Source organism: Erpetoichthys calabaricus, chromosome 13 (genome assembly GCF_900747795.2).
Source record: "Erpetoichthys calabaricus chromosome 13, fErpCal1.3, whole genome shotgun sequence".
Lineage (NCBI taxonomy): Eukaryota > Metazoa > Chordata > Cladistia > Polypteriformes > Polypteridae > Erpetoichthys > Erpetoichthys calabaricus.
Window position 1 is genome coordinate 2,856,206 of NC_041406.2, and position 24,904 is coordinate 2,881,109.

The following is a 24,904-nucleotide window of genomic DNA, read 5'->3' on the forward strand; positions in this document are numbered from 1 at the left end:
GAAGGCAAGAGAAGTGGATTTTCATCTCTGAACCTGCAGAAACCAGTAAGAGATTTCATGATGACGACGTTCACACGTCCCGTCCAAACACTGAAACTGACATTTTATTTATAGGCCATAAACATGTCTGCATGTGAACGCACAAAGACACGATAACCGGCCGTCATGACATCCATGTGCGAGTTAGGACGACGCCGTCTTTTCTAGACGAGGCCCTGCTAATTTCCGCATTTCACACTGTGGTGGTATTGTCATGAATTGCACTTTTTTAATTGATTATATCGTTATATTTTGATAACGTTATCTTGCAAAAAATGTAGCTGAATACTGTAATGAGACAATCCACCGTATGTTAACAGGATTTATTTTTATTATTCAGTGCACACATAGGGGTGACTGCGTTTGACGTAAGCGGCCCGCGTGGGGTTGGTCAGCCCTAATCCCCGCCCACCCTAATCCCCGCCCACCCCTCAGGTTTATTATTTTCTTCCACCGTTTATCTTTTTTTATGACCCCCGGCTGAGAAAACCTGCTTTAGAGGGTCTGTCTGGCGTCATTTCTCATTAAACGATCCTGTCACGTCAGTTTCATCCAAGTCATCGTCATCTAACGAAGGTGTCCTCACCATGTTGTTGATTTTTTTGGTCCTTTTTTTGGTCCTTGCCAGAGGTGACTTCAGGCTGGATGTCAAAGTCCACGCGAGATTCCGACACTTCTGACGCTTGTCGCTGGTTGTGAACTTCCTTTTGTTCATCACCACAGGGAGGTCGGCAGTGAAAATCGGGAAGACGTCTCCTGGTCTTCAGACTGCCTGGGGCTCAACTGTGTAATCGACAAGCCGGACCACCAGCCGTGGCACCCTTTAGCCAAAGCGTCCTGCAGCCCACTGGCAGGCCGGCCGTCCCCAAAGGTGTGACTGTATGGGTGGCTTTGTGCCGTCTAGTTCTTTAGGGGGTCCTCGTGTTCCATTCATTTGCATATGCTAATTCCACAGGCCCCACCTGGGCAGGATTAGTGAGGGAGAGACATGAAAGGCACTATATAATGAGAGGGGGTGGGCACGTGACCAGTGCAGTTCTTGCTCACGTGTGCTAATGGACATGTGACACGTTGCCATCCTCGGGCGCCACGATGAGCGAGCAGAAATAGCGGACCTTGAGCCAGGGGTCTTCTAAAAGGTCACTATGGCAGAGGGGCCAACTGTTAACGAACACCTTGGCTAAAAACATTACGACTCCAAATTCCCCAGCTTCACGTATGTCACGTTCCCAACAATTCACGCGTTAAGTCGATTAGTGGCTCTGCGTCATTTAGTAATAATGAAAAGGCAGTGGGGGGGTCGAGCGAAAATAAATCCGATTGGGTGGATGGACGTGTCATCGCAGAATGGAGGACTCCAGGGATCGAGGTCTCGCCTTTTAGCGGCTCCTGCCGGGCCGACTGTCATATTGAGTGGGGAGTGGGGTCACCCACCTGTGCCACCTTCCCGTTGAGACGATGGGGAAATCAAAAAGAACCGAGTGGAGATCTTCACAAGTCAGGTGAGTAGTCGTCTCCAAAAGGGTCAGCATACCACGAGCAACGTCACAAAGCCTGGCATCATCCTGACTGAGGAGGCACAAAGTGAAGTTTGTTTCAAAAGAAGACAACAAAGGGACCGGTGAAGGAGTTCAGGAGGCTTCAGTCACACAAGTGTCCTCATCCACCAGTCACCTGCTTGGCATTCGGTAACCCGGGCTTGGAATTCTACGCAATTACGGTTAAACCCGAGATCTGCTGGACGAGTCGGCTCTCCTGTTCTACTGCCATCCGGGGTGTAAAACTAACATCCCGCTGCACCAGCTTTCTATTCCTTATGGCATTTCATGGTAACTCATCAATATTCATGAGTGGGGTGGGGCCTCCAACAAAAACACAATGGCAAACAAAGAGCCGTCCAGCTGGCGAGTGAGACCCATGGCGTGAATCAAGCGGCAGTGATGACGATGATGTGAACGGGTCCTCAGATGTTGACATGTCACTCTACGACTGAACCGCCGGGATACACCTGGAGAATTTGCTCACGTGAAGCTTCACGGTGTCGTGACAAACAATAATAATATTAATAATAAGACGTCAGCCCCCCTACGCATGGGCCACAAATGGCAATGTCCGTGTTGGGGAAATGTGGACGTCATTTCCATCTTAAGTGAAGTGCTGTGTGTCGTGTTTGGTCTCGTAGTACGATGCCCGCTTTGCCCATCCTGAACGTGCGTCACACACTCGACTCATTCTTGGTAGTTTCCTCCATGACATCCTCGGCCTCGCCGGCATGCAGGAGATGGGCAGCTGCTAAGGAGCCGTGTGTTGAATATTCCTCTAATTCTGCATGGAGAACACGCAGTACAGCACATGGCGGTGCCCGTTGGCGTGTGCTCCTCAGCGGTGGTAACGGACCCCTCGGCAGGAGAGTCAACAAGGCGCACGGAGCTTCAGAACACCTCCTGTTGGAGAGCTCAGTGACGGCGACATTTCAACGTGAAGTTCGCAAAATGAAACTCGGCTGTTTGGCTGAAATAATAAAGACGTATCGACTTTCTAAACCAATTGTACATGCGCTAAGCGGGGGTCTCTGCGGGATGACCGGTCACCTGGAGCCGAGTTTTTGAAGTGAAGCTCCGCCTCCCCCTGTTGTTCATTGGTCTCTTCAGTTTAACAAGTCAGTCCCATGTGACTTGCGTTTCCTATCACAGTCCAGCTGCAGACCCCGTGAACTCCACCCCACTGAGGAGCCAATCAAATCGTTTCGTGGTCTTTGCATTACACGATACGCCCAGCCACTTGCATCTTCCTCTTAAGCCGAATTCAAGGCGTACCCCGCGTGTCGTTCTGATGAGGCGTCCTTACGCTGACGGCTCAGGTTAAGGCTGTGGGAGGTCAGCAGATGACCCTTCTGAGTCTCCGCTGCGTACGTCACGTGACTCCTAGCGAGTGTGTGTGTGTGTGTTCACCCTGCGATGGGCTGCCCCCGCCTTGCACCCAATGCTTGCTCAGGATGAAGTGGGCTCACAACGTCACATGGTGTGCTATAAACGTGCGATCCAATTGGTTGCTAAACAGCAAGGCTCTGGAGGTCTGCAGTTGGACCCTTATGGATTTTTTTGACAAATATCTTGAAACGTATCGACTTTCTAAGCCAATTCTACATGAGGTAAGTGGGGTCTCTGCAGGATGGAATGGACTCCACGAGTCCGACGGGCGGCCATTGTCTGTGTATTCCTATTTATGGCAGGGTCCGCCTTTCCTTTTTAAATAGCCCCCTAATGATGGCTCTAAAAAGAACTCCGCTAATCAAATGCTGGAAATCAAAAGGCCGCGCATGGGAAAGGCGCCAAATAAACGCAATGTATTACTATTATTATACAATGCGAAAAAACCAAAAGGCACAACCGGGGTCCGGTCCGGAACCCCAAAGGCTCTGGGGGTGTGACATGTTCTGCATGTTTTGTGTCTCTGCTGTCACAAGGACCCCACTTCCAAATGAGGGTCACCAGGATGGATGCTCTGCGGTGTGCCTGTCAGCAATCTCGGATGACCGTCAGCCCCCCAACCCAAAGACCTCAAAAGACTCTGGACATCCAGAGGTGCGCAAAGAAATAAAAAAATTAAATTCATTTTAGACAAGAATTAATTTATCTTCCATAATCGCATAAGCAGTCCTCGTGGCCAGAGCCTCGTGATTCTCTCGTTTGTCGTCGTTTCTTTTTCGTCTAACGGTTTCGTCTCTCGTTGCACGGCCATTTCAGGGGTTTCAGACTAAACTTGCGTATCTTCCTAAAAGCAAACGGAACATTCTGGAGACAGACCCCCAAGACCACGCAGAAGGCGCTCGGTGCTCCCTCTGTCCACATGGCAGTCTCCTCGAGGGCTAAGGATCGCCATGCTTCTCCCTCACACTCCAGCGCTTTTGAATTCAGGGTGGACCTCCAATCCGACGTACAAAGACCAGCAGGACCACCCGTCACTGGAGCTGAGAGACCTTGATTGGTATTGCACTGTTGAAGTCCAAGAAGAAAGGCCCCTCCTGATTGGGCAAAAAGGTGCTGGGAATGATGTTGTAAACGCCGGCAGGAATCGCCTCCAACTCCAAGTAGCAAAATCCGCACCTGTGACGGGGAAGACAAGCAGGGAGAAGGATGAACAAGAAGCACCGCGGGCCGCCATGTAGGCAGAGAGCGTCTTACGGTTAAAGAGGCGCGACAGGCCTTGTCCTGCAATTTGGGGTTTTAAGAAGGGGGATCAAATATGAGGCCGCCCAGCAGTGGGGCACCCATAATGCAACTGCAAGACAATGTAAGGCCTCAGGAAAGCAGGCAAAGAAAATGTCTTATAGTGCGTCTTTCACCGGTGACACACCATCATCACAAGGTGTGTTAGGACTACAGAGATGAAGTACAAGCACAGCACCAGCAGGGGGAGCTCAGGGTCACACAGTGGGCGACAGGCATGAGCTGGACTGGCAACCATGGCACCTGAAGTCAAGCGGCTGCCCAGAAAGATGACACAGGGTGGGCGGTGTGAGAAGATCAGGGCACTCGAGCAGCAAGGAATCAGGCGCGCCACCCAAAAAGGATTCGCTTTTTAATCTGATGCTTACCCTGCGTTATCTGCAGTGATAGACGAGAAAAAAAGATCTACTGTCATAAAGAGGAGAGGGCAGAAAGTACGAGTGCCGGAGGGCCAAATGCTGAACGTCGTATAGTCCAGAAGTCAGGGATCCACCCATAAGATAACTTACGTCCAAACCAAATTTATTTAAAGGTAAAATATTGTTTAATACCGTATATACTCGCGTATAAGTGGATCATAAAATCAGACCCGACTTAAGACACTCATTCAAAAATACGACAATTTTTTTTTACGTCTTCTTGCCTCCTCCAATCTCACATCAGTTTGTCAGACACGTTGAGTTTTGTTGCAGCAGCGCACTTACCGATTTCTTTCGCCACTTCAACGACTTTTAATTTAAAACCAGCTTCGTATTTTCTTCTGATCGAACGCTCCATCGTAGATAAGGGATGCTCTTACGATAAAAGTGTATGAGGGTGTGAGATACCAAAAAAACACAAATCGGGGCAAACGTCGCTTCAGAATAGTGCGGGTATCACCGTCTGGTCACGTTGGCACAATAGAGAGAGAGAGAGAGAGAAGTTAGGGTACTTGCTGATACAGCGCATTGCTGCACCCACATGGCTGTGTGCCCAGTGGTGACTCTCTCAGGTGGGCATCAGCATATCAATCTCCTGGATTGATTTCTGCATTCGACTTATATGACTGACATTATAAAATGCAAGAAATTATACGGTAAAATCAAGTGCCGACTTACCGTGGGAGAACTTAAACGAGAGTATATACGGTAAATACTTCTAAAAAATGAGAGTACAGTAAAGGACCAAAAATCTGGGAGTCAGAACTCCGGACTTTTTAAAATTTCTTGGTTCTGCGACAACACGCTACGGACACACAACGTGCAATGGATGCTTCCGGAAAAATCTGCGCGCACCAGAAACAGAAAACGCCGGTCACGTGGGACTGAGTTTTTGAAGTGAAGCTCCGCCTCCCCCCCCCTTGTTCATTGGTCTCTTCAGTATAACAAGTCAGTCCCATGTGACTTGCGTTTCTGTGGTGTGTGCCAATTCTTCCAATTAGCAGTCCAGCTGCAGACCCCGTGAACGCCACCCCATTGAGGAGCCAATCAAATCGTTTCGTGGTCTTTGCATTACACGATACGCCCAGCCACTTGCATCTTCCTCTTAACCCGAATTCAAGGCGTACCCCGCGTGTCGTTCTGATGTGACGGCTCAGATTAGGGCTGTGGGAGGTCAGCTGACGGCCGCGGCTCATAGTGAGACCCTTCTGAGTCTCCGCTGTGTACGTCACGTGACTCCTAGCGCGCGTGCGTGTGTGTGTTCTCCCTGCGATGGGCTACCGTTGCCGTCCTTGTCCAGGGTTGACCCCGCCTTGCACCCAATGCTTGCTCAGGATGAAGCGGGCTTGCAACGTCACATGGTGTGCTATAAACGTGCGATCCAATTGGTTGCTGAACATCAAGGTTCCGGAGGTCTGCAGTTGGACCCTCCCTGATTTTTTTGGGATGCTTTTATCTAACGATATCTTAACCAAAATGCACAGGAACTACAAGACGTGCGCAGACGACTGGACTTGATGGTCATGTGACTCGGGTAACGCGTCACGTTTTTCATTGCATTGGCCACCGCTGGCTTGTATTATAAACGTTTATTTTTTTTTTTAATATTTGTTCTCCATGAAATTAAACTTTTTTTCTTGGTCATCACTGCTAAACACACAGGACGAGGATCATTTCTGCTCATTTAAATGATTTTTTTCATTTCTAGACAAGTTCGAGTCGGGGGGACTGCAGCCGGCGACCGCACATATACAGTAAAAAGGTGGGGGGGCCTCACCTGTAATCTCCGCTGTTCGTCTTCTGAAAGCCGGAGGGTCCGGGATCGGTCACCGTGGAGACAGTGAGGAGTTCAAAGCCCACGCTGTACTGCCTGCCAACATCAGAAAAAAGACAAAGAAATGTCAGAGGAGGACACGAGTGACGCGGCCATCGGCCCCGTGGCTGTCACCTGTTGTGTTAAGCACAGGGTTAAGACGCCATGTCTGCAGCTTCATAAAGGCCGACCGTCTTTAGAACACCAGTTACACTTTTATTAATGTGGGTGGGTGTGCCCTGTGCGAACACAACTGAGTAACTGGCACACACGGGCCCGGCTTTACACCTTTGGATTTTCTGCACAGTGACGCTCGCTGAGCCCAGAGGCCCCGATGAGCAGGTCAGGGGGTCTGCTGTGCCTTTACGCTGCTAACAGCTGCTGTGACTTCGGGTTATTCGGAGCTCCGAGTTGTGACGTTTCACCTTCCCACTTCAGTGCGCTCACGTGGGTTGCTGGTCGGGATATTCAGAAAAATGTGAAGTCGCTGCCGATTTGTTACTCGGTCTGCCCAAGAAAAGCAATCAAAGAGAAAAGGAATTTTTGTTGAAGTAAGGAACATAATAAACGCATTAAATACGCATATTGAACACAAAACGCCAATTCAGACTGACCAGATTGTGTGTTTCATTTTAAATAGCTGACTAAGGTGAAGGGTCAGCGTTACGTCACCACTGACAATTCGGGGAGCTCCGTTTCACCCACATTGTCCGATTTTGCAGTTCCGATTTCGTCGGGCGTCCAACGTGACATTCGCGACTCGGCAACTCGCATTTTCTGTCTGCCCCTCATCACACCAATGAACGGCAGACGAGGCCTACGAGGAAGGATGTGGACGTCCAGACCCCTCAAAGCCCACTGATGTTTTTCCAGGTGTTCCAGATAATAATAATAATAATACATTTTATTTGAAGCGCCTTTCAAAAAACTCAAGGTCACTGTACAATCAGGTTAAAAAATAAACATTCAATAACTAGACAATTTAAAATCCAAATAAAACATCAGATAAAACAGCAATAACAGTTACAATGAATAAGCAATTTTGAACAGATAAGTTTTAAGATTAGCCTGAAATTGGTGAAGGGTAGTCATATTCCTAAGATAAGCAGGTAATGAGTTCCATAAGGAAGGTGCCGATCTGCTAAATGCGCGATATCCCATCGTAACAAGACGTGCTGGTGGATTATTTAAGTTAATGGAAAAAGAGGATCTGAGCATACGAGAGGGTTTAGTGACTTGTAGGAGCTGTGAGAGATATGTGGGGGCAAGATTATGAATGGCCTTATATGTAAGGACTAAAATTTTGTAGTTGACCCTAAACTTTATTGGCAGCCAATGAAGCTGCTGAATAACGGGTGTAATGTGATCAGAATAGGGTGTTTTAGTAATTATACGAGCAGCCGAATTTTGAACAAGTTGAAGTTTATGTAATAACTTTTGAGGCAGACCAAAGAGAAGTGAATTGCAATAGTCCAGGCGGGAGGTGACCAAACTGTTGACTAAAATGGCAGTAGAGTGATTTGACAAAAATGGACGCAAGCGATTAATGTTTCGCAGGTGAAAGTAAGCTGCTCGAGTAACAGAACTGATGTGAGACTGGAAAGATAACGTGCTGTCCAGAATTACACCAAGGCTTTTTATCTGATCTGTACAGGTAACAGAAGTATTGTCTATTACTACTGAGATCTTTGATGCCTTCGCTATTGCAGATTTCGTGCCCATAAGAAGCACCTCAGTTTTATTAGAGTTCAACTGCAAGAAGTTGGAAGATAACCAAGACTTGATCTCAGCAAGGCAATCAGTAAGTGAGGATGGTGGAAGCGATGCAGATGGTGAAGTGGAAATATATAACTGGGTGTCATCTGCGTAACAATGAAAGTTTATCTTCCATTTATGAAAAATGACACCCAAAGGAAGCAGATAAATGATAAACAGCAAGGGGCCAAGGACAGAACCCTGAGGAACCCCAGATACTACAGGAGTGGGAGTGGAGGTACATGTATCCAGCTGAATGAATTGAGTTCTGTCTGTAAGATATGACTTAAACCAAGTTAACGGAATGTGAGAAACACCTCGTGCAGATAGCCTTTTTAGCAGGGTGAAATGACAGACAGTGTCAAATGCAGCACTGAGGTCAAGAAGAACAAGGATTGTGATTAGGCCTGAGTCTGCAGCCACTAAAAGATCATTAGTGATCTTAACTAGTGCCGTCTCAGTGCTGTGAAAACGTCGGAAGCCTGACTGGAATGGTTCGTATAAACTGTTAGCAGATAAATACTGATGAAGTTGGGAAGCCACAGTTTTTTCAAGAACCTTTGAAATAAAAGGAGGATTAGAAATTGGTCGGAAATTATTAAAGTCAGTAGGGTCAACCCCAGGTTTTTTCAGTAGGGGGTGAATCACTGCAGTTTTTATAGACTGGTGAACAATTCTGGTGGAAAGTGACGAGTGAATAATTGAAACAACAAGAGGAGCTAGCGAGGGAAGGCAGGTTTTAATCAGAACAGTGGGAATTGGATCCAAGTGACAGGTTGAAGGCTTAGAGCTATTGATGAGATCCATGATCTCTGAGGTGGAAGGAAGCTCAAACATGGAAAATGAATGAGTAGGAGGAGGAAAATCATCAATGGCGGAGTCAATAGCAACAGAGCCTAAATTATAATGTATTGCCTGGATTTTATCATTAAAAAATGTCATTAAGGTGTTACAAAATTCATTAGAAAGGCAGTGCAAGGAAAGAGAGTCTGGGGGACTTGTTAGCGATCTAAGCAAGGAAAAAAGTGTTCCAGAGTTCCCCTTGTTGGAAGAAATTAGGGCAGTAAAATAGGCAGCTTTAGCATGTCGTATGCTGCCCCTATAGTGATGCATATGGCTAAAATACATTTCTTTATGAACATTAAGACCTGTCTTCTTGTACAGCCGTTCCAACTGCCGACCTTTAGATTTTAAAATGCGCAAAGTTGGTGTAAACCAAGGGGCAGTGTGTGTAAATGAAACTGATCGGGTTTTGAGTGGGGCTACCGAATTCAAAATGTCAAGAAGTCCTTCGTTATAAAAGTTAACTAAATCTGGCGGAGAAATAGTTTGTAATGATTCCACAAGTATATCAATACCTAATTGAAAATTGCTCATGTTGATATTTTTAAGATTCCTAAAAGTTATTACACGAAGAGGTTTAATGGTGTAGACAGTAAGAGTCATGTTAAATGTAAGGAGAAAATGATCTGAAGAGGGAAATTCTTCCGCAGTACAGTCATTCGGAGTAAGTCCAGTACAGCAAATCAAATCCAAGATATGTCCTTTGACATGTGTCGGGGTTTCAATAAACTGCTGAAAGTCAAAGTTATCAAGGCAAGAAATAAAATCTCTGGTCGCCGAGGACTTACTGTTATCCAAATGAATGTTAAAATCACCCATTATTATTATGGTCGAAGATAACGAGGACAAATAAGCTAAAAAAGCAGAAAAGTCATTCAGAAACTGTTTGTTGAATTTAGGAGGACGGTAAATAGTTGCAACAATGGTGGGAATAGAGCCAGGTAGTTGACAGACAAGAGACTCAAATGAACCATAGGAAGAGACTGTCAGCGGCGTAACTCGCATTGTCTCGCGGTAAAATATCGCAAGACCTCCTCCACGACCAGAGTTGCGAGGCTGCGCCATGTAAACAAACCCGGGAGGTGTTGCTTCGTTGAGCAAAGTAAAGTCCTGGGGTTGCTGCCATGTCTCATTTAGAGAAAGGATGTCGATGTTACGATCCGTAAGAAGATCCTGAATGAGATGGGTCTTACCTGTAAGGGAACGGATGTTGAGATGAGCAAAGTTAATGGTATCCTCGCTGAGATGAGCAGGAGCGCTAGCCACTGTAGCTAGGCTGGCTAACACACTCGGATCCGAAGTTCTGCCAGATGGCCTCAGCGATGGACGAGAAGTGGACCAGTAAGAGGTTATTGGAGCTCGTGTATCCTGTTGAAAATTCCGGCGGGAGCCTCTATGGATATATCTCCGTCGTGGCCGAAAAAAGATGTCCGGGAAAGTTAACAGGACGTCCACAGGAGATCCAGTCATCCTTGGACGAAGTCAAAGAAGATCCGCCGCCGAATATTGATACAGGCTTAAAACCGGCTGAATCATCGTTGACAGGAGGCAGAGGGCTAGTACAAGACAGGTAAGTGCCCTGCATATCCAGTTTCCTTGCACTGATCCTGCCATCATTAGGAGTTGTTAACCGCGCCCGACAATCCCGATAAGCTTTCAAATCGAGTTCAATTTGGCTAAAAGTTTACTTGAAGAGTTCACAGAAAGTCCACAAAAGTTGTTATAAGTTATTATGGGTTCAAAAAATGCTTAAGAGAAGTTAATTAAAAAGTATTTAAGAATTAATCTCTAAAAAAAAAAAAAAAAAAAAGGGGGGGGAGGCAGCGGCGAGCAGTCACGCCAGCATTCACCACAGATGGCAAATTCAGACCCCCCCCCCCCAATGGCAGAGTGTCGTTCTTCCTTTGGTTTGAGCACATTGTCCCGTGAGCCGTCCTTTTTATTTTTTTATTCTGATAAATTCTGCACACCTTGAAGTGCCATTTCTTGTTAGTGTGCCCACTTCTGCAGAGTTTGCTGCCATAATTGTGTTGATTAGCAATGAGCTGTCAGACGCGGGTCCAGAAAACACTGAGTGCCAAACAGGAGCCGCGATGCCCGCGTCACAGCACTGGTCTGCCTGTTAAGAAATGTAACTTATAAAGGGGCAGAGGGGGTGTGTGGGCACCAAAGTCATGGCATCCCTTTGGCATTCAGGTCCACGTTTATTGTCATGTGCCCCCAGGGTGTTGATATTTGCACTTGTGGGTCTCCTTATAACAAACACAACAAAGTATACACTTAACATGCAACACACACACACAATGATATCAAATGTGCAAGTATGGCGTACATGTACAGCCGTGTGAAAAAGTAAGTGCACCCCAGGAAAGTTTCTGACAGACACTTTACTATTTGATCTTTATTTAAACGCTATCTCTAGACAAAGGTGATGTAACATGACAAATACCGGGCCACTTTTGCTTTTTGTAGTCCTCTGTATCATTTAAACAAAACAGAAATGCAAATTCTGCATGTAGAAAAACTAAGGGCACCCCTAAAGTTCTCAGCACCCCCACTTAGAATGAGGTGCAGATGGTCACCGGCGGCTCCCACTCCTCTATGCTAAGAGCCGCTCAGCCAGCGGTGTCCCCTGGGAGGTCCTCACCATCGGCGGAGGGGGGTTCGTGTCTGCACTCATTAACACTAGAATTACCAGAGCCTATGAAAAAACTCATAGATCCGGCCCACCTTAAATCGCTTCTTCAATCCATTCGCACCTCTCCGCCAGCGTCTTCTGTCATCTAAATGTGCTGATAAACACAAGCAGCAAGTAGCCGGCTATTCCAGCCCTCCACCGACTTCATGAACGTTCATGAACTTCTCTCAGCTCAGGCCTTGTTTGATTATCTGGGAGTGAAGTGCTGGAGTTTTAGAGTGGAAATAAGAGATCGTTATTTGGAACACACGCATTTCATGTGTGTTCCGTTTCTACAGTAATCTGTGTAAACACATTGTTCAAACAGAAACTTTTTCATATTTTAGTAATAAATGTTACAAAATGTAGGCATAAACTATAAAATGTGTGAAGCCTGAAGTCATAGATCAAATAAACACTTTCACAAAAGGTTCAAGAATGAAACGACAGCTTCCGTGGCGTAGCAGTAAGATTTGCTGACTCAGAGCACAACAGGCTTGCCGTTCCTCAGAGACCCCGAGTTCGAGTCCTGCTGGGGAGAAAATGTTTGTTTTCTTTTTAACCTTCGCCGCTCTGCCTGCCTGAACTCCCTGTCTATCTATATAGTAATAACAGTAATTTTATTATTATATAGCAGCTTCCCTGTCTGCCTATCATATAGTGCCTTTCCTTCCTATCCATCTATATATCTATCCCCTTAGCTATTATATAGTGCCTATGGGGTGCCAAACAGGCAATTACAATGATTTTCGGAATATATAAAGTCAGCGTCAGAATATATAACCTCATTCCTGAATATATAAATTTAAAGTCAGATTATATTGATATTGACTGAAACGACTCCGGCACATTTTTAGTAAACTCAATGAGTTCCTAATACAACATAATGAACATCTTCGGAAAAATATTTAAAAAAAAAGAACACCGTTCAGTTAATTCATTCAAAATGATTTATGTGCCCTGCATTTTGAATATTATATTTTTTCTATTCTTTTTATATGGGTGCATTTTTGGAGGAACCTCACAATCCCAATCGACTCTGAGTGGCTTCTGTCGAAGTTTACCTTTCACTAATACGAGTGAAATGACAAGCACAGAAATTTTATATATTCAGGAATGAGGTTATATATTCTGACGCTGACTTTACACAATCAGGCTTTGACGTTATATATAATCGGGAATGATTTTAAATATTCTGATGCTGACTTTATATATTCAGGAATGACTTTATATATTCCGAAAATCATTGTAATTGCCTGTTTGGCACCCCTTAGGCACTGTATAATCCTCTTTAATAAAATCCCTGTGTGCGTCCAGGTGTCCGTGTGTGTGTGTGTCTTCTGGTGAAGTGCGCATGCGCGGGGCATGGTGTGACGCGCGATATTACTGTCAGAGGAAGTTAGAGGCGTTTTACGGAAATACAAACCAGTATTACTGCGAGAGGAAATTAAAGGTACACAATACAGTGACGCATATTACAGCCACATACAAGCCAGTATTACTGTCAGAGGAGATTAAAGGCATATTACCGACGCGCACACCTGTATTACCGCCAGAGAAAATTAAAGGTATATTACAGACGTACAAGCCAGCGGATGTACAAGCCAGTATTACTGTCACAGAAAATTAAAGACACACAATACACGGCAGCAGCCCACAAAGAACGGTCAGCTCAGCAAGTAAACATCAACAAAAGAAAGGCTGAAACACAAAGAAAAATACGACCAACAAACAGAATGAGGTCAAAGTCCCTTGCCATTTAATATAGACTGTTCCAATATTATTCTAGCGCCCGTTATTGTAACGGGCTTAATGACTAGTAGATATATAAAAAAAACAGCTAAGGGGATAGATATATAGATAGATAGGAAGGAAAGGCACTATATGATAGGCAGACAGGTAAGCTGCTATATAATAATAAAATTACTGTTATTACTATATAGATAGACATGGAGTTCAGGCAGGCAGAGCGGCGAAGGTTAAAAAGAAAACAAAACAAACATTTTCTCCCCAGCGGGACTCGATCTCGGGGTCTCTGAGGAATGGCAAGCCTGTTGTGCTCTGAGTCAGCAAATCTTAGCGTTACGCCACGGAAGCTGTCGTTTCATTCTTGAACCTTTTGTGAAAATGTTTATTTGATCTTTAGGCTTCAGGCTTCACACATTTTATAGTTTATGCCTACATTTTGTAACATTTATTACTAAAATATGAAAAAGTTTCTGTTTGAACAATGTGTTTACACAGATTACTGTAGAAACGGAACACACATGAAATGCGTGTGTTCCAAATAACGATCTCTTATTTCCACTCTAAAACTCCACTTCACTCCCAGATAATCAATCAAGGCCTGAGCTGGGAGAAGTTCGTCCACGTGCTAAGTCGGTGGGGGGCTGGAATAGCCGGCTGCTTGCTGCTTGTGTTTATCAGCACATTTAGAAGACAAAAGACGCTGGCGGAGAGGTGCGAATGGATTGAAAAAGTGATTTAAGGTGGGCCAGATCTACAGTACAAGTTTTTTCATAGGCTCTGGTAATTCTAGTGTTAAATTTCAGGCCGAGTGTCGGAAATCCGCCGCGGGTGTGTCGTCGCTCCTGTCCTGTTCCCGATTTCCAAGAACGGGACATAAAGACACAACTGGGATTTGGAAAGCGTCCAGCTGGGGCACTCGAGGGCTGCATCTTTGTCCTTCTTTGTCACCTGACTGTGGTGGCCGGTGAGCTCCAGTGATTCGTAGGATATGATGAGGTCAGGATGACTGCCCACACTCACTTTGAAAAGATTTGCCTCCTTGACAAGTGTGGAATATTTCAATTGGGAAACGTCTCTCAACTGTAAGATGATGTGACGCTTCTTTGGTAAGTGGATGTCTGAATGCAGTCACACGTTAAATTGCTTTAAAAATATGAACAAAGCAACGTGACGTGAAACCATTTGGGTGGGCTTGGCATGGCATGATGGGTCAGTTGTGTACTTTGTGGTGATGCAGCGAGAATTCTGGGCCAGAATGTACATCTTCTGGAATGAGGCAAATTGGTGGGAAAACACAGGCTGCTGGACAAACATTTCCAGAATTAAAGAGGAAGCGGCCTCTTCAGTGACTTCACTCATTTAAACTTAACATCTGTAGTGGCCTTTTAAATTGTCCCCTGGGCATTCGGCGCACTTCCCTTCAGCGAGGAGCCAATTCTGTTCAGCGCATTAGAATGAAATCCACAAAAGCGGCTCTCGAGAATCGTCTCACTGTCATCCTTACGCATTAAAAGCACACTGAATACAACGGGGATCTTGAATATAGAAATGAAACATAAGCAGGGTGGGCAAATTACACAAACTGAACTCAGACAATAACCAGGCACATCATTTAAACAAAAAGAGGAGGCCGGAGCCTCTCAGCACCACTGAGTGCAAGACACGGGCAGCAGTCCACATCACAGGTCCCTCTGGCACACACACAGCGGGCCAGTCTGGAGAGGAAAGTCCACAACACGCAACCCACCCTGTAGACCACACTGACACCATGCAGCAGGATCGAATGGAGTTGGAATTTGAGGACTGGGAGATGAAAATGTATTAAATAAAACAAAGAACAGTTCAAGCTAGAAGGAACAGAACAAAAAAAAATAGAATAAAAATAAAATAGAATTGAACTGTGTACCCGCTGTTAGAAAAAACCTGTGGTCAGTGAATGGTCCTTTCACCGAGCGCCAGACCCTAAACTGGGAGTCAAAAGATGCAGAGCCAAAGGTCCAGTAACTGTGGAATCTCAACAGAACTGCTGCAAAGTGCATTTGAGAACATCCACAATCTTGGACAGCCTGGAAAGGCACAACGTTAGTCTTCATACCATTGTGGTGTCGCATGGTGCACTTCTGCTGGAGTCGGCATAAAGAAATTACCACAAAATGGCACGCCATGACAACAAATACTTCTTTCTCTTTCGCCTGCTCCAGTTAGGGGTCACCACAGCGGATCATCTTCTTCCATATCTTTCTGTCCTCATCATCTTGTTCTGTTACACCCATCACCTGCATGTCATCTCTCACCACATCCATAAACCTTCTCTTAGGCCTTTCTCTTTTCCTCTTCCCTGGCAGCTCTATCCTTAGCACCCTTCTCCCAATATACCCAGCATCTCTCCTCTGCACATGTCCAAACCAACGCAATCTCACCTCTCTGACTTTGTCTCCCAACCTGAGCTGTCCCTCTAATGTCCTCATTTCTCATCCTGTCCATCCTCGTCACACCCAATGCAAATCTTAGCATCTTTAACTCTGTCACCTCCAGCTCTGTCTCCTGTGCCACCGTCTCCAAACCATATAACATAGCTGGTCTCACTACCGTCCTGTAGACCTTTCCTTTCACTCTTGCTGATAACCGCCTGTCACCAATCACTCCTGACACTCTTCTCCACCCACTCCACCCTGCCTGCACTCTCTTCTTCACTTCTCTTCCACAATCCCCATTACTCTGTACTGTTGATCTCAAGTATTTAAACTCCTCCACCTTCGCCAACTCTACTCCCCTCATCCTCACCATTCCACTGACCTCCCTCTCATTCACACACATGTATTCTGTCTTGGTGGTCCTACTGACCTTCATTCCTCTCCTCCCATATCTCCACCTCTCCAGGGTCTCCTCAACCTGCTCCCTACTCTCGCTACAGATCACAATGTCATTAACAGACATCACAGTCCACGGGGACTCCTGTCTGATTTCATCTGTCAACCTGTCCATCACCATTGAAAATAAGAAAGGGCTCAGAGCCGATCCCTGATGCAATCCCACCTCCGTCACTCCTACTGCAGACCTCACCACTGTCACACTTCCCTCGTACATATCCTGTACAACTCTTACGTACTTCTCTGCCACTCCCGACTTCCTCGTACAATACCACAGCTCCTCTCAGTCACCCTGTCATATGCTTTCTCGGGTCCACAAAGACGCAATGCAACTCCTTCTGGCCTTCTCTCTACTTCTCCATCAACATCCTCAGAGCAAACATTTCATCCGTGGTGCTCTTTCTTGGCATGAAACCATCCTGCTGCTCACTAATCATCACCTCACTTCTTCACTGAGCTTCCACTACTCTTTCCCAGAACTTCATGCTGTGGCTCATCAATTTTATCCTCCTGTAGTTACTACAGTCCTGCACATCTCCCTTATTCTTAAATATCGGCACCAGTCCACTTCTTCTCCATTCCTCATCATCCTCTCACTTTCCAAGATTCCATTAAACAATCTGGTTAAAAACTCCACTGCCATCTCTCCTAAACACCTCCATGCTTCCACAGGTATGTCATCTGGAACAACAGCCTTGCCATTCTTCATCCTCTTCATCACTGTCCTTACTTCCTCCTTGCTAATCTGTTACACTTCCTGATTCACTATCTCCACATCATCCAACCTCTTCTCTCTCTCATTCTCTTCATTCATCAGCCTCTCCAAGTACTCTTTCCATCTGCTCAACACACCCTCCTCACTTGTGAGTATGTTTCCATCTTTATCCTTTATCACCCTAAGCTACTGCACATCTTTCTCAGCTCGGCCCCTCTCTGTAGCCCACCGGTCCTTTTCTCCATCCTTAGTGTCCAACCTCTTATACAACTCATCATACGCCTTTTCTTTAGCCTTCGCCATCTCTCTCTTCACCTTGTGCCTTATCTCTTTGTACTCTTGTCTACTTTCTGCATCTCTCTGACTATCCCTCTTTTTCTTTGCCATCCTCTTCCTCTGTATACTCTCCTGAACTTCCACATTCCACCACCAGGTTTCCTTTTCCTCTTTTCTCTTTCCAGATGTCACGCCAAGCACCCTTCTTGCTGTCACCCTTACAACATCTGCTGTAGTTTCCCAACTGTCTGGTGACTCTTCACTGCCACCCAGTGTCTGACTCACCTCCTCCCTAAACTCAGCCTTGCAGTCTTCCTTTTTCAACTTCCACCATTTGATCCTTGGCTCTGCCATCACTCTCTTCCTCTTCTTGATCTCCAAAATCATCCTACAGACCGCCATCCTATGCTGCTTAACTACACTTTCCCTTGTATGTCATCTACCTGTGTGCATCTTCCTCCACTCTTGTATGTCACCCTATGTTCCTCCCTCTTCTTAAAATATGTATTCACCACAGCCATGTCCATCCTTTTGGCAAAATCCACTATCCTCTGACCTTCTTCATTCCTCTCCTTGACACCATACCTACCCATCACCTCCTCGTCTCCACTGTTCCCTTCACCAACATGTCCATTGAAATCCGCTCCAATCACCACTTTCTGTCCCCTGGGTACACTGTTCATCACTTCATCCAAATCACTCCAGAAATCTTCTTTCTCATCCATCACACACCCAACTTGCGGTGCATAAGCACTAACAACATTCACCATCACATCTTCAATTTCCAGCTTCATAATCATTACTCTGTCTGACACTCTTTCACCTCTTGACATGCTGTTCCTTCAGAATAACTCCTACCCCATTTCTCCTCCTATCTACACCATGATAGAACAATTTGAACCCCCCTCTGATCCACCTGGCCTTACTCCCCTTCCATTTAGTCTCTTCACACACAATATATCAACCTTCCTTCTCTCCATCATGTCTGCTAACTCTCTCCCCTTACCAGTCATACTGCCAACATTCACAGTTCCTCCCCTCAGTTCCACTCTCTTTACTTTCCTCCTCTCCTCCTGCCTCCGGACACGTCTCCCCACTCTTCTCCTCCTCCTCCTCCTTTGGCCAACAGTAGCCCAATTTCTGCCAGCACCCTGTTGGCTAACAGTACTGGTGGCGGTCGTTGTTAACCTCAGCCTTGACTGATCCGGTATGGAAATTTGTATTGTCTGCATGTCTGGCAAAATTTTATACCGGATGCCCTTCCTGATGTAACATACCCACCCCTCCCAATTTATCTGGGCTTGGGACCATCATGAAGAAACGCACTGGTTTGTGCTTCCCCTGTGGCTCAGTTCGATAACAACAATAACAAGACGTGAAAAATGAACTTACAAAATGAAACCCGATGGAAATATGAAAAATAAAACAAAACTCAAAAGGAAACAACACATGAAAACAGCCAAACGTCAGTAAAAGGTAAATGAAGTGCCTGACGAAAAAGTCACTTTAACACTATGAAGGACTAAGGACCGGAGAAGAGGGACCTGAAAGAGGCCTGCATTCTCTGACGTTATCCTTCAACATCTCTAACACCTCCTGAGTGGGGATTTCGTTTTCTACAAGTTTTTGAACATCAAACATCACCGACCTGCAGCCTCGGAGTTCAATCAGCAGTGGACCCGACTTCTCTATCTGCATCTGATAGATCGGGTTATTCTTGTGAGTCTCTCTATAATTCCCACAACCACCGGCGCTCTGCCCCTTCCATTGGCCATTGATCTACAAAACAAAATACAGAAGAAGTTACAGGTTTGTGAGAGACAGAAATCTTGCTTGTTTGTAGGTGACCAAATGCTTTTTTTCCACCATAATTTGCAAATAAATTCTTTAAAAATCAGACAACGTGATTTTCTGGATTTTTTTTTCTCATTTTGTCTCTCATACAGGCCTCTCTCATCTTTTTAAGTGGGAGAACTTGCACAATTGGTGGCGGACTAAATACTTTTTTGCCCCACTGTAATCTCCCTGCTTTTCAATACACTCTGTCCACCTGTCAACAAGCTGTCGTATTCCTTCATTAAAAAATGTTTCAGGCTGAGCCGCGAGCCACGAATGCACCGCTGTCTTCACCTCTTCATCAGACGTGAATCTTTGTCCTCGTAGGGCTTCTTTCAGGGGACCAAACAGGTAATAGTTCGACGGAGCGAGATCGGGACTATGGGGAGGATTCTTTAACACCTCGAAACGAAGTTTCTGCAGAGTGTCAATAGCGTTACCCGCGGTGTGCGCACGCGCATTGTCAGGCATGAACACGATGCCCTCGGATGACAGTCCTCGCCGTTTCGTCCGAAGTGTAGGCTCTAGCTCCTCGGTGAGCATCTCACTGTAACGAGCGCGGTTGATTGTTGAACTTTTTTCCTGATAATGTTCCAATATTGGCCCCTGAGAATCCCAGAAAATTGTCAGCATCAATTTAGCAGCTGATGGTCGACTTTTGAGCTTTTTCTTGGTCGGTGGTTCAGGAGGCGTCCATTCCATACTCTGCCGTTTACTCTCGGGCTCGTAGTGATGAATCCATGTCTCGTCACCGGTAATGATTCTTTTTAAGAAACTGTCACCTTCCTTAGAGTATCGGTCCAAATGCTGTCTGCAGATCTCCAAGCGCTTCTGTTTGTGCTCTTCTGCGAGTTCTTTCGGTACCCATCTCGCACCAACGTTTCGAAATCCAAGTCTGTCGTGGATTATTGCATAGGCAGAGCCACGGCTGATGTGCAAGTGATTTGCCACATCGTCTACCGTCAATCGTCTATTCCACAGAATCATCTCACAGGTGCGCTCGATGTTATCATTAGTCACCACACCGGTCACGGTGCACTTGATATCTGATGGCTTCCCGTGGCAGCTCCAACAGAACCCGGCAGGGCAGCATCATGGGACCAGTGTTGTGCATGAACCAATTCAAACGAGCGCATTCATTGAACGAGTTCATTTTTCTAAGAACGGTGAACTTAACGTAACGTATTTGCAAGTGGAGAACTTGAACGTGAGCAAGTTCAGTTTTAGGTGAAATTCTGGATCTGGTTTAGGTCCAGATTAAACGTTTTACCTTACCCTGTAATGTAGGGGTGGAGCCGAATCTAAATACGGCATTCAGATGAGCATAAATAGTGGATTTTTACGAATATTTATTCTGTACGAATGTTTTGCCATTTATTTGAATTCGGAAAAATAACATCAAATCAAATCGGCCCTGTCTGTGTCTGCTTGCTTGTGCTTAAGCTGTGGCCCCGCTGACATGAGCATGCGGTGAAGTTCCATTTTTGCTTTTAGGAAATCGTTGGACTTTGCGAGGCCACTTTATATTTTTCCCCGTTGGACATGCAATATGTGACACAAATTTGACCGGAAGCGTAATCGTTTAGTTCACCTACACGCTGGGTCCACAGTCACCATTTGTGTCACATGGTTGACATTAGAGCGGTCATTTAGATGGATACTTGCATCTCTTTAATTTCTTTTTTGACCAGGAGGATATTAGTATATATGGTCATACGTGTTTGTTGCTGGGTATGACTCAATAAAAAGAGTATTTAAATAAAATTCTTCATAATTTTTGTATTTTGTTCAAGAACACTGTAATTGCCTAATATAAGGCATGCAAAATTGAAACAAGTAAACTCATGGGTCATTTATTCTCACTCCTTCAAAAATACAAAATGAACTGAACATGAACTAATTCAAAATTGAAATAGTGAACTATGAAAGTGAATTTATTTATTTTAATGTGTGTGAACTGAACTTTGAGCAAGTTCTTGGAAGGTGTGAACTTGCACAACACTGCATGGGACTACAACTCCCATGTTGCCTTGAAGGTATCCATACTGGGGCTCGCCAGACGGGATGCTGCTGCCTAGTGCCCACTGTCCTGTCCTGTCCTTCCAGCCTCGCCGTTGTGTTTCTGTGTGGCTGCTGGGACTCTAGTCCCGGAGTTGTAGCTACAGCAATGTCCTTCATGTCTTGGATGGATGAGGAATATCACGGCTCCCTTGCTGACCTTCCTCCAGGATGGCCTCCTGGTTCACCCCTCACATTACATTATAACATTAGGTGCACTCATTTAGCTTTGTCTTTAAAAAGAATGCCCTGCGGCCCAATACTGGCCTAGATTTCAGGATTTCTGGGAGTCGGATTGTTCATCTTCAAACTCCACTGTGGATAAAATGAGAAAGCTACAAGTAGCCTAAAAAGACAAAGTTTAAATATGTCAGCGAGGTTCGAGTTTTCCCCAGTCCAGCTGCTGGCATCAGTTTTAACTGGGATGAATTACCACCATTGTATGAATTCAATTCTATAAAGAAACAAACATCTTTAAAAATCAAGACAATTAAAATGAAGAAAGAAGAAGGGAGTTCCATTAGCAGCAGTGACTGCTTACTAATGAGAAAAGCGTCTGAAATGAACGTTTGCTATCACGGCGGCCCTCTTAGATCGGAGTTTGACACGTCTGGCCTGTGCAGCTGTACTCTGGAACTTCAACACAATTCAAAAACTTGCGAAGGTTTATGAAAAATATCAGAGCTTACCCTTTTGGACTGAGTGTAGGGAGTTGGAATCTTTGAAAAACTGAACTTGCATCCTGAGTAGACCTGTTAACAAAACACAGACGGGTTTACTTTCTCACCTGCACATCACGACCACAAGTCAGATACTCATAAAATGTTGTGTGAATGTCAGCAAGTTAGCAGTGTGGACTCAATATGGTCGAGCTTCTACTCTTTCATCGCAAATCTGTGAAAACTCGAGGAGCTTGCGTGGTGGAAGGAGATGCTGTGAGGTTTTCAAACTGGAGGGCATGGAGGGTTTCGAAGTGAAGTTATTCTACTCACAAATCGTGACAGCGTGTGGCATGTTGATGAGCACACACGAGTAAGAATTCCACTGCACTCGATAACACGGGACTCTCCCGACCCTAAAAACCACACAGAGTTGAGATCAAACGTTACCATCCAGCTGAGCTAAAGATCTGCAAACTCACAACTCCACACATATCAGGTGTTCTGGGTGTTGAGTCAATTAGGGTATCAGCTCATCAGGTCACAATAAGAGCCAAGAGACACGTTTACTTCAGCCTTTACTTACCAGGTCAGACTCATTGGGGGTCAAATGTTTCCAAACTCTGGTCCTGGAGGGCCGCAGTGGCTGCAGGTTTTCATTCTCACCCTTTTCTTAATCAGTGACCATTTCTTTTGAATTCATTTTAATCTGTCCTCGTCATCTTGTTCTGTCACCCCCATCACCTGCATGTCCTCTCTCACCACATCCATAAACCTCCTCTTGGGCCTTCCTCTTCTCCTCTTCCCTGGCAGCTCTATCCTTAGCACCCTTCTCCCATTATACCCAGCATCTCTCCTCCTCCTCACATGACCAAACCAACGAAATCTCGCCTCTCTGACTTTGTCTCCCAACTGTCCAACTTGAGCTGACCCTCTTTAGAATAAATACATTTGGTGTCAATGGCAAAACAGAATTAATGAAGAACACGTCAGCTGCACATACTCACCCTAAGGGTGTAATGGATGGTATTCTGTTTCTCATACTGGGATACCACCAGAGTGAAGGTTTGTGTCCCTGCAGCTGTCAGCTTCATTTTGGTGAGATAGTGAGGGCTGTTTATGCGAACGCCATCGATGAATGGTGGAGGGTCAGCTGTAAGCAAGCAGAACTGATGTTAGACGTGATAACAGCAAAGCTTCAACCTTTACAGACAATCTGTGTTGGAGCGCTCAGCAAGTCGCAGAGACTGGGAAGAGCTTCCTGTGAAATCTCTCAGAACAGGAAAAAACAGGCCATGTCGCATATCCTGACCAGAGAGAGGAGCGTCTGCTCACATTCACCTAACTGAAGCCTCTTCTACTGAGATGCTGTGCAAACACGGGCTTTGTCGCTTTTGGCTCAAGCCCACCACATCTCCAGTTCCAGACTGCACTTCCACCTTACCGTCAGTTCAGAGGTTACCATGTAAACTGCTGCACTGAACGTGGGAAACAAACGCATACGACATGGCATGAGTAAAACAAAGACCTGATTACTGTCTATTATTGTGTATTTTACTCAGTCAGTCATTTTCCAACCCGCTATGTCCTAACACAGGGTCGTGGGGGGTCTGCTGGAGGCAATCCCAGCCATCACAGGGCGCAAGGCAGAAACAAACCCCGGGCAGGGTGCCAGCCCACCACAGGACACACACACTAAGCACACACACTAGGGACAATTTAGAATCGCCAATGCACCTAACTTGCATGTCTTTGGACTGTGGGAGGAAACCCACACAAACACAGGGAGAACATGCAAACTCCACGCAGGGAGGACCTGGGAAGCGAACCCAGGACTCCTTACTGTGAGGCAGCAGTGCTACCCACTGCGCCACCGTGCTGCCCCTGCATATTTCATGACTTATTTAAAAAAAAAAATATCCTAACCAAATTGTACAAACACACTCCAAATTATTCAATTAAAGGACAGACGCTCATTCATTTCTTATTATTTTTCTGACTATATTTGCATTGCATATTTTGTGGAAATCAATAACCTGTCCTACCTCAGGAACTGAGACGAGTTACACAATTTACAAAACGCCACTGAGTCTGCGTGTCGCTCATTTGCTGTTCTTTTGGAGTTCCGCTCTGATCTAACAACTGCGGAGGGCCCTGAGCTGCGTGTGAGCTGAGCACCCAGAGCCGCCTCACTCCGACACGTGAAATCATCAGGGCTGTTGCCGTATGTCAGCATATCCTGATTACAGTCTGCAATACACTGAAGCAGCGCCACCAATGGGGCTCGTGCTGGCGGCAGATAGTTGACTGAGCACAGATGCACAGCTGCAGTTTACTTCAATGTGGCGTAGGAGAAGGACATCAACACCCCTGTGATCAAACGCCTGAGCGAGATGGTGTCAAGAACAAAGAGAGACGATGACAACATCTCAGTCCCGTGTGAATTCAGTCCTGAGCGTGGAGTGTTTGACAGAGAGAAGCTCATCGGAAGGTGAAGTCAGCATAATGGAAACCCAAATGGCTGACAAAAAAAAAAATAGACAAGGCCACAGGTCAGCCATCTTGAGAGATGAAGTGGAGGAGCACAGGTGAGCACTGAGGTAGTGAGCGCCCACAGGAAAAACACAAAATGATGCTACTGATCCAGTGAACTACGTGGGACAAAAGCAATCACAGGAGGCCAGCCAGGGTCAGAATGTAACGAGAGAATGGCTCACTTTTTAAAACTAAAAGCGCACATTAGAGGGTGGAGTGTAGTGGAGTGTCTGTGGCTGTGCCTACAAGGCTGCCCGTTCAAATCCCATTACTGCCTGAAGGGATCCTACTCCGCTGGGCCCTTAACCTGAACATGACTCCAGGGGTGCTGTACAATGGCTGACCAAGATATCTGACCCCCCCAAAGGTAATACAAAAGGACAGTATATCAAATCTAGTAAAAATATGTACTGTCACAGCCAGAAATTCTG

At 45.7% G+C, this 24,904-nt stretch overlaps 1 protein-coding gene across 2 annotated transcripts in view; it reads right to left on the reverse strand.

Moving 5' to 3' along the window:
* Positions 1–3,653: 3,653 nt before the first annotated feature.
* The window catches only part of capn7 (calpain 7), a 114,396-nt gene continuing 93,145 nt past the window's right edge, over positions 3,654–24,904 (reverse strand). Inside the window, exons 17-21 of one of the 2 annotated variants that reach the window (XM_028817888.2) lie at positions 22,946–23,091; positions 21,969–22,031; positions 19,034–19,164; positions 6,465–6,557; positions 3,654–4,145 (exon numbers count right to left, since the gene is read on the reverse strand). In XM_028817888.2, the coding sequence (XP_028673721.1) occupies positions 4,001–4,145; positions 6,465–6,557; positions 19,034–19,164; positions 21,969–22,031; positions 22,946–23,091 (578 nt within the window). In that variant the 3' untranslated portion in view covers positions 3,654–4,000. Of the gene's footprint in view, positions 4,146–6,464; positions 10,872–19,033; positions 19,165–21,968; positions 22,032–22,945; positions 23,092–24,904 lie in introns of those variants that run through there. The other variant, XR_007936566.1, reaches the window with a different exon arrangement.